We start from the raw sequence: 17,613 nt of genomic DNA, 5'->3' as shown, positions 1-17,613 counted from the left end.
TATTAGCTGGATAACCAATTCGGAAATGCGAGCATAATAAATAGTTTATATTAGCGCAGTCAAGTCACTCAAGTGAGTCAACATAGACTCCTGATTCTGCCACAATCATAGAAGATCTATCTACCAGTGACAATATGTATTGACCATCAATGGACCATCAATGGACCATACAACACTACGTTTCCTCATGGCGTATCGCTGGCTCGCTCATCATCGACTGAGATAAAATGGCGACCGATTTATCTTCTTCAATTCCTCCAACATCGCCACGTCACACGGGAAATTTCTCCAGAATGGGTGAGTTTCTGTCGGTAAAAAATAGCTAGTTTTTTAGCGTGGCATCTGTAGTTTCTTTGCAAACTTTCAGGTGCGTGGGATGCGGAAGAAGATGCGCAAAATTTGTTCCAGAAACATTCAGTTGTCGAAATCAGGGAGTTGGAAAAAAGAGCGAGGTTCGTGAACGATCGTTGTTGATGGGCAGGTGGAGAGTTCAGGGAGTGCAGTGAAGTGTAGTTTATTGTTTTCTTGTAAATTTTAGAGGTGATATTGAGAGGAAGAAGGAAGAATTGCGGCTCATGGTTGGGTAAGCCATGATTTTTTATTGAGGAAGTTCTGGTACATTCTCAATGCACGCACTTTGCAGTCAGCCCGACCCTGTTGACACGATCGCCCAGTTGCTTGCAAAATGTACTTACCTCTTGCATTAAACCCACCATGGATAATCGATATTTTAACTGACTTTAGTGAAAGGTATAGGGATCTTATTGATGCAGCTGACACCATCCGTGAAATGAAGGATTGTTCTGACAAGGTTGGTTAGAAGCTGGTATTTCCAATATTTGAAGTGCGGCAGGTGCCTATAACAAACCTTCATGCAAAGTCCCACTCTCAAAATTTAAACTTCAAGATGTATTTTTCATATGGCCTTCTGCTTAATTAAACAACATGGCTTCTATATTTCAAATTTGATATGACTGTTTGTTAAGGTAAATGGATCAATCAGAACCATCCAAGGAAACTGTAAACAGCTCTACCAAACACATCAGTCGCGGGGAGTGTCAGGAGAGGTGGCAACACCATCAACAGTGTGAGTGATAGTATTGAATGACAATTATGACACAAATGGTGTTAAACAAAGTATTGAAAGCAAATTCACTGCGGCAAGGGTCTAGCCAGGCCACCACCCAGTAAATACATAATTGTGATATGTAAGAAATGCGTACATGTAGTAAAAAGGTGGTTGGATACACCATCTTTTCCTCAAAAAGATTTACAGTAGGTCTGGATGAAAAGTGGGATACAATTCCCTCATAACTAACATTGTTAGTGTGTTGCTTTACTTGCTTACCAAGTTCTATGTCCATGACCCAGTATTTTCTATCATAACAGAAACCAACCTAAAGGAAAGTTCTATTCTGTGGCATCACAAATGAAACTACTTGTTGACACTCCTGAAAAGGTTTGAAATTGAAGTGTTTTGGACATTTTCAATGGCTGGCAATGAAGCATACCAGTTATTTAACATGTTTGTTCTTTTGTTGCTAGCTGTGGAATGCTTTGGAAAATCATGAATACCTCAAAGCTGCCCAGCTTTATCTTCTTGCTCAGAACATTGTCAGTAGTTTGCATATTGACACAGGAGGCAACAACCGTTCAAAGCTCTTGGTAAGCTGGCTCTGGTTCTGTGCTATTTCATCTTAAACATTTCAACCAAGCATCATTGTACAACACAACAGGCTTTGTTAAGTGCTGTTGTGATATTAAACAGACTAAAACTAAAAGATAATAGATTAGACTGGTTAATTCAAAAATATTTATTAGAGAAGATCTTATATATAAAACATCTTCTAATTTATTTATACTTGAAGTGCAACCAGGTTTGAAGATATTGAGATGTTTTCTAGTGGAAAATATTTATTATTAACGAGGTTCCGGCTGCCAGACTACAGCAGTCTTGAACTCGTGAATAATAAAAGTTTCCAACCAAGTCTGGATCCATTGTGGTTTTGTAGTGGGCGGGGTGTAGACCAGCTGCTTTTCATTAAAACACCTGCTGTTTGTTCGAAAGATTGTAAACAAGATGACAAGGTCAGCTGCTCAGACTAGCTGTCAGAGCCTCTTGTGAGTCTGAACTCCCCACATAGTAATTATTATTGGGTACTAATTTTCATGCATAATTTCCACCAAATTTGAATTGATACCCAAATTTGCCCCCCCCCCAAAGCTAAGAGGTGCACCCCTGCACCCTGCTCCTGGTGTAAATCCATCCCTGTTTTCAACCATTGTGAATTTTCTGTTCCAGACATCGTTTCCTATTCTTCCTCAACAATGGTCGTCGATCAGCCACTTCAAAGACTCCATCCTTCAGGTAGATTTGTCTATTCTCCAGCAATACTTTTCATCGTCTTCATGGAAATTTCTTCTTTTTTTTAGGGAAGCCGCAAATTGCTTCGAGATTACACGCAATCGGAGCAGGTGAGTAAGTCTGCAAGCGCTCGTTTCTTGATCTATTCCCCGCCATTTGTTTCATATTTTCATTTCTCTGCAGACAATCGCTGAATGTTTATGTGCCATCATGTTCCTGGAGGATAGTTCCCCACGTCAAGTATTCAATGAATTTCTTCTTGCACGCCAGGTATTGCGTGTATTTCATTTAGACCATTCCTTCTGATAACCGTGGAGTAAAATTGTCAGGCGTTCACAGTGAAATAGCTGTGCTTTCCACCGCATGTAAACGCACGTCAGCAAAAGTTTAAAATAATTTAAATGATACTTATGAAATCAACGATTGAATAAATTCATATAGAGTTGGATTCTGTGGATGATTTGGTATTTTTTCTGCAATGAAATTAATTATTTAAAAACCTAGAAGGTTTTAAACGGTGGAAAGCAGCCCCTAACCACAAAAGAGTTTGGGTGTCATGCAATCTATTTGCCAACTCATTCTATAGAGGTTGCTCAGAATAATGAGCACGGTTACCCGCGGATTTAACGAAACGTTAGATGAATTTGAGGCATTAAAACGAGTCCTTGATGAAACCAAACAAGTGTGCACATGTTATTGTTGGGATGACTATACCACCGCCAAGATCATGTTATATACTCATTCCAATACCTCGAAATCATTTTAAGCTTTGTAGTATCTTGACTAAATGGGATGATATAAACGTTCAGAGTATCTTATTCTTTTTTGTTCTTTGTTTTAAGGTTTCGTTACAAGAACTCTTTCACCCGAGTCAGCAAGGTTTGATGGATAAAGCTTTTAGATGTTTTTACCGTAATTAAATTCCTTGCTCCCTGTACAATGAAAGTATGAAATAATAACTATCGCTACGGGTTTCTTTCGACTTTCAGCTACTGGAATCAAGATCCAACTATGCGAGGTGGCCCGGTTGATAATGTCCAGTCTTTATCAAACGTTTGTTTTGTTCAGTTCTGAGGATGCAACGCCGTCTGAATCAGGTAATGTAATATAAGATTTCATTTTTACAGGATGCCGTTTAAATTGCTTTCATATTTGTTTTTATCACGAGCTACAGTATATTCCCGCTCTCCATACCTTCAAACCATCTGTATACAGTGTGTACGAAAATTTCCTCAAATATCTGCATTCGTCTCACACTTTTTCTGTTTTTTTTCCTCTTGAAGAAAACCCACCGTCATTGCTATTTGACACAGTCAACAAGATCACATCAAGAAACGAAAGCTCGTCTTCCGAAGGAGACCGTAAGTTGCTGTCCGTAAACCTTTGAGAATTAAAATTATTTTTATTCTACACAATTCGCCTTTTCCTCATCTTAAAACCGGATGAAATTAAACTATGGAATGTTAGTCTAACTTCATCCATATATATTTGTTGTTAGTTTCATTGTTTTTAAATTTTAACAGTCAATAAGAAATATAATCGCTGTTTTTTTAGTTCTCAAACAACTGTTTGGACAAGAATTTGATTTGACCTTACTTAGGCATTTGCCAACGTCTGTCGTTGGTAAGAATGTTATTCTGTTATACGTATATATACAAAGTTTTTTTCAATACATTTTAAGCAAATGTACGTATATATGGGTTTAATCCTCAAAGATAACTTTGTTTGTTTCTTTATGTAGGATTTCGGCCTCGCGTTCGAAGCATTTCGAATTTCATTCCGGCTGATTATATTCAGAGCAACTGTAAGACCTGGTTCCAAAAGTGAGCATCGAGTTTTCATTTTGAATATGTTTTGGCATTGCGAGATTCTAGGATTACACTTTATGAACTGTTTCAAACGTTGCGCTTCCCATGTGGAATACATCGACAACAATAGGTATAATAAAGCATCTGAAATGATTATTCAATGTTTCTAGATGCGTTGAAGATGTTAAGAAAAACTTAGGAGATTTTCTACAATACGTTGGGACTTTGAAAGGGCTTGCATCCATCCGTGATGCGATATGGGAACTAATGAATCCGGTTAGAAAGATTTTGAGCTATTTCCGTAATTATCAACGTGAAGTCTACCCCCCCCTCTATATAACACGTACCCCCCCCCGACCTAAATGCTAATAATCTTTTGTACCAACTTATAGACTCATCTCTAAGTCATAACTCCATCTTTTCAACGCAATTTAGACGCTGGAAGACCGTGCAAGTTCTTACCATAACTCTTTACTGAGACAATGGGACGCAGTAACTGACAGATGCCTCGGGAGCTCCTTGTCTTTATGGCGAGAGCTTTTCAAAGATGAGTTTGTTTCACGCTCAAAGGTAAACCAGTAATAAATACAGTATAAATCACACTTAGACACCATGGATCGAAATTATTCCCTTCATAATCCGAGTCATTGCGAATTACTGATCACAACACTCTCCCAATTAAAAACTACCGTTTATTATCAGGCGATATTACATGGCCAACTCGAGGCTATGGCGGATTCGTGCAAAACTTCTACTACAAAAGCTTTGGAAGACTTGGCTTCCAAAGGATCTAAGCCAGACCCTAGCGTCTTATGGGAACGAGATCTATCTTTGTACGTTTGGCACGAAAGTCTGGGCGATTTACCAGCAAAGACTGGGAAGCAGTTCGAGAATGAGGCAACCCGCAATGAAGGTGGACTCACGTTTAAAACCAAAGCCTGCACGCCTGTGATTCAAGGGTAGGTAGCATTTCAAATTCTTCATTATAAGCAGTGAGTCAGTCGAAAATAATTTATGTTATGAAAATCTTTGGCCTTTCATCGGGTTCCCATCTCTTAAAGCTTCAATCTTTAGCAATTCATTCACATTCGTCTCTATTACGGTTAATCAGGGTGTATATAGCCTGCCTCGCTATATTTGCTATTTTACATAAACATGGCCTTTTTTCATGGCCTTCTGAAATAATGTATTTACCATTTTTATCGTCATATTCAGATTGTGTGGGTCACTGAACTCTCGTCTTGGTCATATACTGGATGATGCCGGCTATTTCATAAGATTTGCGAGAAACGATGAAAGTGCTGACGTCAACAAATCCGGAATCCAAACTCCTCAATCCAGGGTAAGCGGTAATGAGTTGTATAAAGGTTTATTCACACGATCCAATTTTGTTGGATCCAATTCACTTCTGACGTATGAAATATAGTTGGTTATTGATGAAGCTGTAGTACATTGGCTTCAGTGGATTTGCTGCTGATACACATTACAAGACAACGGACTATAAAATATCCATCAGAAGTGAATTAGATCCAACAAAATTGGATCGTGTAAACAGACCTAAAGAGTTGACTAGACGAGGCAATTTCATGGATGATAAATGAAATACAGTGTTTTCATTGAACTCAAGCAGAAATAAAACTCTGTCTGATGTTGGAATTTTTTTAGCAAAACTCGTTCCACGATCATGAAGAAGGACCATTTGACCGATTTGGAGAATCGAAAACTCTCGAAGATTTCTTGCAAACAACTTGTTCGGATGCCATTAAAAATCTTCTCTCTCATTTTAACTCGCTTCTTGAGGCGCACGAGGACGAACTCAAGAAATACCCGTGGGAGAAAACAAGATTTGGAGCAGAAACTGAAGAATTGGTCCTTGCTGTTGATAGGTGAGGTGCTTGCGTGATATCTGCTCATTATTTATTGGAAAACTTAGTAAAACATAGGTTTTAAAGGAAAAAAAGCAATAAAAAGGCAATGGTGCCAAATTCGACTACAAATTGGCCTCAAAGATGGCGACCGAGTTATCGTTCCAGTTGATATAGAGTTCACTGTTTGGGTTGCGCGCTATTCTTAGCCACAGATCTCTATATAGTAGCTGAATGCAGTATGATGAACCCTGATTACGATCCTGACCATAAGCTGTATTCTTCGTTGTTTTGCAGAGTTCTTCTTCTTGCAAGACTGTGTCGGGGTCTTGCAGAAAACTGCTCGAACATTGGAGAGTTAATGGGAGAGAAAAAAGAAGAAAAATCTCGTAAAACCAGGTCAGATATTCCAAAACCTCTTTGGTTGAGTTCTCAAATTTGACGTTATCTAACTGGTATTTAAATCGCAGAAAGTTTTTTAAAGGTGGTCGTTTTCGTTTTCATTTCACAGATACCAAAAGACTTCGCATCGCAAAAGAGAAAGATTACTAAGCAACAGATTGCAAGAAATCAAAGAGCTTTTAAAAGAGACCTGTACGAAGGCATTTGGGTTAGTTCGAAAATTCCGTTCAACTCATTCAAAGTTGTCGTCCAAATAGCATCAGAGTTTGTGCGTATTTCTGCGTCTAACACATTCGACTGTTGTTTCTGTTCTTCCATAGAATCTGGTCACAATGGGTTTCCACGATGTTCCAAGTATCATTTGATATATTTTTACTTCACGACCAAAACCCGAACTCTCTTCTCTCCGCAACGGTAAGTTAGTCCATCCAGTTGCTATTTCAGGCTAAACCCCGGCAATGTAAAAATTCCGGCCAGGTAGATTGCGGATGTACATAAGCAGTGTCTCCGATACCGTGCTATGGCTTGCAGCCTAGATGCAATTATAAACTATATTTTAATTCCAATGTCATTTCTAACGATGTATTTACTAGAATTGGGATGAAATTGTTATTGATGAAGAGACAGAATCAGGCCAAAAGGTTCATTCATCTATTTACGTTCCCTCGCAGGTATACGGTTTACCATATCATCTTTTTCACCCACTTAATTTCACGAGCTCCTCCTGGCTTGCGTACTTCGTTTTGCTATCCTTCGTTTTAACTCTTGGGGTATTTTTCCCATCAGATTTCATCGTACGTGACCAGTCTTTTGTTCAGCCTTTGCGAGGAAATCAACCGGGTGGGTGGACACGCCATAGACAGGTATTGTTTGTAGATGCAGCGATAATTACAAGTTATCAAAGTTTCTATTAGCATGATAAAACCGCCGGATGTTGATCGTTTGATGTGAGAATTTTCATCGATCAGTTTACTGAAGCACAATTGATAATTTTCCCAAAATAGGCAAAATGACAGAAAGGTATTTGCATACAAACGAGATATTCTTGGAAGAACTCAAACTAAGCCGGAATACTAAACTAAAATACTGGCAAAATTACAAAATATTGAATGAAATCTGAGCTTTGTCAGTAAAGAAACTACGATGCTTGCGTTGAAAATTATGCCCCTTAAAACTGGATAAAGCTCGTATGATTCAATCATGCTAATAATAAAAAAAAATTACGCGATTGCTCATACAATTAAAAATTACAGCAGCTCGTTCAATCTTCAGAAAATGTTCAAACATCGCTCCATAATTGTACTCGCCATCGCCTGATGACATATGCAAACAAACGAACTATCGCCGCTCTTTTTTCCCCGCGCTTTGATCGACGTGTAAAATTATCCGCCTCTCTTCTCAGGTTCATTTTACGCGACTTGGTTCAAGGGCTGAGCGACAATGTATTGAGAAGTTACGAGAAACTTCTGGACCGACACAAGGATGAAAATGTTATCGATCAAAATCGAGCTTTGCAAACCTTGTTCGACTTTCGGTTTTTGTCATCAGTTTTTGGGGACCGTTCCAAAAGCGAGGTAGGTTTGCATCCAAATCATCTGATGCAAGTTGTGCCCTGTTTTGTTCTACTTGATTAGGATCATTGCGTTTGTAGAATTGTATAAGAAAGTGGGTCTAAGAATTGTGCTGTGGTTTTTATTTCAGGATAATGGTTCGTACAAATCAAGATATGAAAAAATCGTTGAGACTTTGGAAGATATTGTTGATCCATTTGACTTAAATGTTTTCTCACCGTACATCAATAGTAACCTAAATAAACATCTACAACGGTGTGGGGTGAGTTATCTACTCTGTCTACCAATATACTATGTTGCTATAATACTGTATGGTACTACACAATGCTGTGCTATTCATAATATACCACAATGTACCATACCGTACCATACCATACCATACAATACCATACCATACTGTACCGTACCATCATATACCATGCAATACCATACAATACCGTACCGTACCATACCATCATATACCATACCATACCATGGACCAAACCACGCCCTACAACTCTTTCTAACTCTATATAATCCTTCTTTAAGGTTCTCTATGGTGTTCTCCTGAATATTGACAAACATAACCAGTTCTATGGAATGCCTCAGAGACCAGGACGGGGACCACAAGACCAACACAACGTCATGCCTATTGCTATCAATCCAGTTAGGTTCACATTGTTACCGCTCAGTTCACATCACACCGAGAAACACGAACCACATAACAAAGTAAGTCGCATGAAGAACAGATGGTTGGTAAATGATTCTACAAAAACACTTATTTTCGGCACAGCTTGTTCTCTAAACCTGCGACGTATAATTTGGTCAAACGTGCTTCCAGTTTGTGACACCACACACAGCCCCTTTCAGGGGCGTGAAATTTCCTTTGCCTCTACAACAATTATCTTTTTTTCATTTCTAAGCACGTCGATGACGCTTTGGATGAAATGAGGACATTCAACATTCCATTTTGTAAGCATCAAGAATTTCTAATGAAAGAAATACTCTTAGATAAGGCGAATGATGCGTGCTGACAAACGGTAGGATGTTAGTTACCCTGTGTTGGCATGTGATGCAACTTGTGCTATCTGTATATACAATATACACCGCTCTAATCTCTATACATAATCTATATATAATATAGAGAGTCAAATCTCTACCAATATACTTAATTTGTATCGTGTTTCAAACAAAACTCTCTAACCATCCCCAAACCATCATCCTATTAAACCTCCTTAAATAGATAATGATAAAATAGTTTTTAAGTAGAAAATGGACGTTGAATGAGTCGACAGAATTCGTTCCAAGCGTCCCTTTGTGCAAAAAAACGGTGATTCGTGATCTATTTTTTTTCCCGCAATTCTATTGAAAAGCAATTCAAAGCCAATATATCCGCAATGTTTTAAAAACAGGCAATTATCGCTTGCTTATCGTTTACGCTTAATGGCGTGTTTTATGCGGTTGTCATGACGACCGTAACCTCATAAACCAATTGAAGGAGACATCTTTGTTAGTCATTTGCGTCCAAAGCTTGCCGCCAGTCAATAATGCTGCAATTATTTTTTTTATTTCAAATGATTATAAAACGTCTTTTAAACGTTTTTCGTCTATTTTTGGAGGCCGAGGAAGGATTTACAGGTCGACGGACTTTGCCGTAGCCCGCGGTATCTGACTTAACCGGCTTGCGGGATCTCGCGTGAATTTATGCGCGCGCCTAATAATGAAATGTCAAATTGCTCGAAATTTTCTTCCAACCGTGATAACTAACTGTCCAGTGTATATATAAACAAAGATATATTTAATGATGATAATTGTTGGGAAACTGCCTTTGAATGTGCGAATAAAATTCGCCTCAAAGTCGGCAAGGGACGATAAAGTCTCGTTTTCTTTGAGTTTAAATAAAAGAAAGCCAAGCACTTCAACTGATTGTCACGTCGATTCAAACTGGGCCGTAAATTAAATTTCGTGCCCTAAGTCTTTGGTAAACAGACTCGCAAAATGATCAAAATATGACAGCGAGTTTATTAGATAATATGACAGAAGTGAAAGTCGGCGTTTTCTTGTGTTCAAGTGCTTGAAGTGGCGAAGTCTTGTGGGTGGATTTAAATGAAAGATAACGCAGGCAAAAGATTGGCAAAAGGTCAAGCGTTTGTGTAATTAAAATGCGGAGGAAATTCGACTTTTACTGCATTTGTTTAATGGGAAATAATGTCTTCCTATTTTTGAAAGAGTCTCAAAACAAAATCGCCCTTCACCTGTTGTGTGAGAGGAATTCGAGTTAAAATGAAAATCAGACAGACTCTGTATGGGGTTCATATTACTGCATTGCATATCACTTTGACATGCTTACATTTAAAATTGGAAAATTTTCATTTAACTTACTTAAATATTTAATCCTCAAAATTAGTACCTTAATTCCATTTTAATAAACGGTCTCTTAAGGTCTTATTACATTTAACTAGTTTTCTGGATTTAATGAAATTCGTTTAATCAAAGTCTTAGCCAACAGCACCGCAGTCTGCATTCAAGCCCGGCATGATTTCAATGAAATGTTATAGTTTGGGATAGGGAAGTGTTTTGACCGATAAATGTTTCGTAAAAGTTTGAATTTGCTAGCGCAATGTTTGGACATCAAAATAGCGGAGAATAGGAGAGTTACTGTCGGTATACAGTTTCAAATATATGTGGATTTTCTAGGAATTGGCGTAAATAATATATCTGAACCTGACTAGAAAGGTTATATATAAACAGAAAGGGTCATTTTAGGTTGATTAACAATGCTGAGATACGGCAATTTTTGGCCGCATTATACCTCCCTACACGTCTAAAATTACCTTCACAAGAGTTGCACTAAGTCGAATATCACATGTAAACCCTGTTTTTCTCGTAAATACTTCGTCAAATACCATTCATGCACGACACAGTAATCTGTCACCAGCATGGCAATGACTGTTACATCTTAGATAATACAAGCACATGCGAACCATTGTGTAGAAACATTTATCTGTCAAAACTGATACCAAGAAACGTGCAAGCTACCTGTATGTATAGCTAGGTCAAGCCATTACCTGCACAACACGTGTTTAATTGTTTCACACCTTCTTAGAACCGTTTTACGCGCTTTTTGGCGCTTCGAAAATATACGTGTAAATTGGCTTTTCCGCGTGGTGTGCAACGTTATCACTAAGATATATAGCGTCAGGTTTTGATGAAGAGCAGTTTGCGAGCTTGCTCGTCCTACTTGTCAAAGGCTACAATATTCTAAAGGTCTTTATGGTCAGGGGTATATCCCGTTATGCAAATCACCATGTCTATCAACGCTGAGGAATATGTGTATGCACTTCGACCTGTTTCTAGCAATCAACGTTGACATCCTCTCGCGATAGCCACGCGGGCAAGTGGTGGCTCAAAGTGCGTCGCAACACCTTGCTGTCTTCAATTAAAACATTCGTGCATTGGCAACTTCGAGCAGACAAAATAAATAGCAATTACGTTCAATTGCAAAGGGAAGTCGGAATAGACTGAAATTACAATGCGTGGCGTGTCAAGTCGACACTATTTTGAAAGAATTTAGCTTCTCCATAACGTTAACTAATTATCCAATTTAAATTTACATTAGAATACCTTGTGGTTTGCAATTGTCTCATGAATAATTGCTTGAAAACATTGGAATGCAAGTTATTTCCAGAGGCAAAAAAGCTCCAACACACAGTTTGATAACAAGTTATTTTTAATCGGCAAAACTTAAGAGTTGAAGTCGCGAATATATCAACCGTCAATAAAGGGCCCGACATTTTCCTTTACGTACATTTATATAAATATACATGTTACATACAATTGTGTCTATATATATTTCAATGAAACGTTTCTTGCCAAAAGAGAAACTACATCGCTTGGTACTGTTGCAAAGTATTACATTTGAAAGAAACGATTTTGCGCGCGAAAGAAATAATGATACAAATCTCCGGAATGTTAGTGACGAACGTTGGTAATTTTTGCCGGCATAACTTTAGCTCTTGAATGATTGCGATTCAAAATGGCTAGGAATAAAGAGGCGTTTCGCTCAAGTGACAAAGATTACATGGGCGAAAACATATTACAGGAATTGTTAGCATAAATGATGATTTGGCACATTTTCTCCTCTTAAATTGCCAGAACATGAATGATATCTCATGATGATAGGGAAGTAGATTGAGTTTGAACTTCTGAAAAAGATAAACAAAGCGATGCTAACTTCATAAAACTGTTTCGAGTTTATTTTCTTGAACGCGATCCAAGCTTATTGAAATAATGACTTTGAAAAGGAAGTCTCTGGTAAAATCTTTATTAACATTATAATATCCGTGTATAAATTGTGGTGCGTAATTGCCAACTCACAATGATCGCTGAAGCGTTTGCTTCTCCCGTGGAGCATTTCTTTACAAATTCACGCTACGATATTCGCTTGAAAAGAAATCGAAAAAATAATCCCCCAAGAGCTAGCGTTGGAGGACGCTTTCAGCTTCGTTCGCAACGCGAAATTTGACAAATTTTCTGACATCTTTGCGGGTTAATCGCCTCAAAACACGTGCATTAATATGGCTTGTTAAATATTCATCTTTTCATGCACTTTATGACGTCTGTATACCGTTGGCAAGCACATGATAACAAACAAAAGACGTGTCTATGTGGCGCTAAAAACATCCTTTTCCGATCCAACGGTCATAAATTACATCTTCTCTCTTTATTTTTTATTTACTTTGTCACATGTTATCAAGCCGTTGCCCCTGGAAATTAGATAGACCCATCCAGGATTTTATATATGTGAGCGGAACATAACCACGGGTTATTAAATGAGTATGCAAAACCCTGAACAGAACTTTGTTTATCTAAGATAGGCTAAGCTCCCCGACACCTGTCGGAAGATGGCAAACTCATTATTCAGACTTAAACATTTACCATTTCGATTTAAACTTCCTATATGTCGATGGCGCAGGATTTTATATAACTAATAGCGAGTTCCGTTTAGAAGTGAGAAACCTTTAATACTAATGTTTTATTTTGGGTGTGAAGCAAGGTGACAATGAGCTTTATTGTGGGAATTTACATGTCATTATGAACATAAACTGAGTGAAAACGTCGTATTTGAGGTATTTTTGCTTGAATATATTTCAACAGCGTTTAAAGCGGGCTGTAAACGAACGTATAGAACTGTCTAGGCGAGTGTTACAGCTGTATTTTATTACAATTCGTGTCTTGAGTATGTTGATTGAAAGTCAACTCTCCTAAATGTCACTTTGTTTGCCGTTTGACAAATTAAGACGGGCTATTCACTTGGTTGCCGCATGTTCTAACTTGTCCACCAATCGGAAGGCGTCCTCGCGAGCACGTGCCACAGCTGGCGTGAAGCGCCGCGATGCATTATGGACGCTGTCTTGCGAAGTCAAAAACATGAATTGCACCAAATGTTCTCTGCAATATATGTGTCACGTCTTTAGAAGCGTGGTTGTCACAACATTGACTTCGGCTAAATCGTTTTGTGGTGTGATTCGACACCGTCTCCGCTAACTCGATGCCTATACCCACAGCCACGAGCTACTATATGGAAGGAACAGAGACCCTTAGCACGAGTAGCCAACTAGAAGCCGACCAGAGAGTTTTGCAACTTGCTTTAGAATACTCCATGTTAGGGCTTACGACAGAGGATGAAGGCTCGAACTGCTTCGACGAACTGAGAGTGAAGAAAAGTGTAAATATGACGGAGTGTGTTGCCGTCCCGAGCTCAGAGCACGTCGCCGAAATCGTTGGAAGACAAGGTAAGCATATTTCAAGGGCAAACATGTCTCGATTATTTTAAACTCCTCGTGCCTACGAAGCATGAAATATATAGCCCTTGTCGATTTGATTAAAACAGCCCGAAGACGATCGAAAAATGTAGAAAAGTACGAAACTTTCTTTGTACAAGATGATGTGATGCTTGAAAACCCCGTAAAAGAGCCGTGGTGCCTTAAAACATCACAGACTGCTCGCAATTGCATGACAATAATATTTCATGAATTTTGAAATATTCAAAAATCCCCCGATTACAAAGGACCTGAGCGGGAAAAAGGTGCATAAGCAAACATAATGTATCCATGTCTACATTAACGTTTCGTATTTTGTCTAGGCTGCAAAATCAAGGCGTTGAGAGCAAAGACGAATACTTACATCAAAACCCCGGTTCGAGGCGAGGATCCTGTGTTCGTTATAACCGGTCGCAAAGAAGACGTGGTTGTTGCGAAGCAAGAAATATTGTCGGCGGCGAACCATTTCTCACAGATTCGAGCCCAACGCAAGAATTCGACACTAAACTCGGGGCCGTCGTCTCCGACAGGAGGACCAGGCCAGACGACGATTCAAGTTCGAGTTCCATACCGTGTCGTAGGCCTCGTCGTCGGACCGAAAGGAGCGACTATCAAACGTATACAGCAAGCCACAAATACTTACATCGTGACACCGTCTAGAGATAAAGAGCCCATATTCGAAGTCACCGGCAGCGTTGAAAACGTTGAATCAGCAAGAAAAGAGATTGAAACGCATATCGTGCTTCGTACAGGCGGATTGCTAGACGACGACGTGTTCCAAGGCAACACTACCGATGCACTTAATTCGTTCAATGGTTTCCAAGCCGGTCAAGTTTACGCGAACGCACGAAGTGGTCGAGACCTCCAGCGAGCCCTGTCAACAGATTCATTCTACCTTACCAACTCTTCAAAAATCACGGACTATAATTCCCTGGCAAGTCCTTTCTCTACATCAAGCAACGGTACAACGAACGGCTATTTCTTTAACCACGATCTTATTCCATCCCCAACCGACGACCTAATTATTCCCAGCAGCAATGGTTTCAACTCGAGTCCACCGCCTCCTTCCCCGTCAATTTGGAGCTCCGATACGAAAACGGACACTTCAGCTTTTTCGACATCAAATGGGGCTTTGAATGGCGTCGGGTCCATCGGTAGTGGACGACCTACAACACCTCATACCACCGCGCGAAGATTGACAAGCGATCCATTGTTGCCTTCGCTTCCCCCGAGCACAATCAATTTCTCGCGATTTACAAGCGCAAGTACTGCTCCAATCGGAACGCTAAGTAACTCAGGCAGTGCTTTGATAACCACGTCGACTGTGAACGGTGAAATGCCTAGAGTTAACGGTATCATAGGCTCTCGCTCACCGTCCACAGTCGATTCCTCGTCGAACAACAACAACATTATTCCTCCTGCTAAGAAGAAGGACTGCATGGTTTGCTCTGTTGCCGAAGTCGTGGCTGCGCTTGTACCGTGTGGGCACAATTTCTTCTGCATGGAGTGTGCTACGAAACTGAAGACTGAGGATTCTTCTTGTCCTGTTTGTCAGGAACAAGTGTCGCACGTTCTGCGTATAATTTCGTGAGAGGATTGAACAGTATAATGCATTGCTGGGTCGATTCTGACATACGACGAGCAGTTAAGTACATTGAAGTATATTTACACCACACAATATAATATCGAAATGAACTGTTTATTATATGATAAGTAGAAGATTTGGGAGGAAAAAATTCAGTTAGTACAATAAAGAACAAACAAAAGATCGCTGGTCAGGTCTTCGGAGAGTTTTGTAGTCAAAAACGGGTTTTTGTATGCGAGGATTTTAGTCTTTGATTTTTTTGTATAGATTATTGCACACAGCACCATTTATTTCATGTATACTTTCGTGCGAATACCAAAAAATCTATGTACATTATCAAGAGATGGCTCTGTTTGCTTTTAGCTTTACTGCTATGCGCCTATCTTTAAAGTTAAACAAAGTTTCGATGTTGTTACAAGCGAGGCTATCGGCAGTTAAAGCGTTTAGGCAAACCGAGTCAGTTTGTGTATAGCAAAATATTTTAGATTTCATATTTTACTACCTTAGTCTAGCCGTGTTATATATAAAAAGAATAGATAAGTATTTATCCATGACTATTTTACGTGTTTATTATAAGATTTAAAAGAAGCATTTTGATATATATGTCTAGACTGTTTAAATATTCAAGATTTCTGTAATATTTGTATCGATTAATAATAGAGTAATTTCACAGAGTAGAGTCACACTATATATATATATAAATATATGTAGTCCTATTTGCCGTTTTATATAATATTATATATGTACCATTTACGCCTTAAGACTCACTCGCAAACTCAAGGTATGCAGATATAGAGTTGTTCAGATTATTATATATATATAATAACGTACATGATGATGTGAGAAAATTATTTTTTATTTTATGCCTAAACAATGTTAAATGCAGAATATAAGAATAGAATATTGCAAATTGTATAGCTTTATTTTTCTTCATTAAATTACACAATAATAAAATATGATGTTGTTTTCTTTTTGATTTTGAATCGATAACATATACAAGTTATGACATTTCTGCTAATCTGCTCTTGAATTCAGCCTTTAAATTTTAGCGACCTTCTCAATGCTTTATCATGGGAATAGTTAAGTTGGACTTGGTTCGACAATTCTTCAAAAACCTCAACTAGTTTTTTGCGCAACAAATTGCCAGGAAAATGCCTTCCCGCATGTAGTATTTTGAGAATGGAAACTCGAAAATTGAAGAAAAGCTCATTTATAATCTACATGCAGTTATGTAACTTGGCTGCATGTTTATAATACATTGTCCACTTATCCAAGCGTATTGTCGTAATCAACGAATATTTTGAACGTTTTAAAAAGCTCTTTTAAACCTCTTAAAGTTAGTGTAGAACATTTGCTATCCGAAGGATCTCCTAACTACATGCCTCTAAACCAGCCCTGCCTCTTAACTGCCTCTGAACTTCAATAGTTCGTCTTTATCGTCGAAGATTGTATTTTTTTTACCGCCGCATAATACTGTTCGTGTTTGGTTACCGGCGCACTTAGCTGACCAATATTCATGCAAATATATATAAGGCACTTCAATGTAAACAACAAAACTACGGCACAGCGTAGAATTTCACGAACTCGCGTACAAAACAAGGGGTCAATGCGAATGATGTATTTCGAAATTTCGTGTTCGCTGCAGCCAAACATCTTATAAAAACTCGCATAGAGGCGGGAAACTCTTCATTCGGCGTCCTTTTGTGAACATATTCCCCAGCAGCTATTATTATTTAAATTCAAATAGTCACCGCATAAAGAAAACGAGAATAGACGCTGAACAATTAAAGAAAACAATTCAAATAATTGTGAATGATTTCCAAAACGGCCGTCGAAATGAGAGGGCTCGATCACGCCGAACGAAGTCGCAAATTGCTCACGAAGCGAGCACGTTTAGTTTTATCAACTCTCTTGTTTATCGAGCGACGTCGACGCTATATTTTCTGCGGTTTTACGAGTTCCCCTTTAAAGAACGCCTGTCGCGCTTAGATAAATTTTCCCACAAGTGGCAATGCTGTATTCGTATACGCATTGTCCCGGCTCATATGGCCGTAACGGCATTGCGCATTAGCAAGCTATTTACGAGGAGCTTATATCTCGTCAGCATATCTTAAACACGGCACACTTTTCGCTGTATATAAACATGTTTGCCGGTTGTAAACTTAATATATCACTTTGCGCATCGTTAAAAACACTCTGCCATACATAATTTATCT

General features: G+C 38.8%; 2 protein-coding genes across 2 annotated transcripts; both read left to right on the top strand.

Annotated features, from left to right (window-relative positions):
• Positions 1-166: 166 nt before the first annotated feature.
• On the top strand, positions 167-12,380 carry LOC114522458 (conserved oligomeric Golgi complex subunit 1-like). Its single transcript, XM_028543140.1, has 29 exons — positions 167-297; positions 368-452; positions 539-583; positions 745-811; positions 987-1,087; positions 1,390-1,459; positions 1,546-1,665; positions 2,303-2,368; positions 2,434-2,475; positions 2,549-2,635; positions 3,208-3,244; positions 3,355-3,462; positions 3,649-3,726; positions 3,920-3,988; positions 4,107-4,188; positions 4,344-4,449; positions 4,609-4,743; positions 4,876-5,132; positions 5,389-5,515; positions 5,839-6,059; positions 6,336-6,437; positions 6,550-6,648; positions 6,761-6,854; positions 7,034-7,111; positions 7,227-7,303; positions 7,843-8,014; positions 8,142-8,273; positions 8,540-8,719; positions 8,914-12,380. Exons 1-29 carry the CDS (start codon positions 228-230, stop codon positions 9,022-9,024), a joined length of 3,018 nt encoding a protein of 1,005 aa, XP_028398941.1. The 5' UTR covers positions 167-227; the 3' UTR covers positions 9,025-12,380.
• Positions 12,381-13,427: 1,047 nt separating this feature from the next.
• LOC114522459 (RNA-binding protein MEX3B-like) lies at positions 13,428-16,351 on the top strand. The gene is made up of 2 exons (XM_028543142.1): positions 13,428-13,785; positions 14,136-16,351. Exons 1-2 carry the CDS (start codon positions 13,542-13,544, stop codon positions 15,401-15,403), a joined length of 1,512 nt encoding a protein of 503 aa, XP_028398943.1. The 5' UTR covers positions 13,428-13,541; the 3' UTR covers positions 15,404-16,351.
• The last annotated feature ends 1,262 nt before the right edge of the window (positions 16,352-17,613 follow it).

Source organism: Dendronephthya gigantea, unplaced genomic scaffold, assembly GCF_004324835.1.
Source record: "Dendronephthya gigantea isolate DGI-Jeju-01 unplaced genomic scaffold, DenGig_1.0 000023F, whole genome shotgun sequence".
Lineage (NCBI taxonomy): Eukaryota > Metazoa > Cnidaria > Anthozoa > Malacalcyonacea > Nephtheidae > Dendronephthya > Dendronephthya gigantea.
Note: the sequence above shows the minus strand (reverse complement) of the source record. Positions and strands in the feature narration are given on the sequence as shown.

What these genes read in the sequence shown, in the direction of transcription:
- LOC114522458 (XM_028543140.1), top strand. Translation starts at nt 228, where the DNA reads ATGGCGACCGATTTATCTTCTTCAATTCCTCCAACATCGCCACGTCAC. An exon ending in GGGAAATTTCTCCAGAATGG is followed by an intron (nt 298 to 367) that starts GTGAGTTTCTGT and finishes GCAAACTTTCAG; the next exon opens with GTGCGTGGGATGCGGAAGAA. An exon ending in AACACGAACCACATAACAAA is followed by an intron (nt 8,720 to 8,913) that starts GTAAGTCGCATG and finishes TTCATTTCTAAG; the next exon opens with CACGTCGATGACGCTTTGGA.
- LOC114522459 (XM_028543142.1), top strand. Translation starts at nt 13,542, where the DNA reads ATGCCTATACCCACAGCCACGAGCTACTATATGGAAGGAACAGAGACC. An exon ending in CGAAATCGTTGGAAGACAAG is followed by an intron (nt 13,786 to 14,135) that starts GTAAGCATATTT and finishes TATTTTGTCTAG; the next exon opens with GCTGCAAAATCAAGGCGTTG.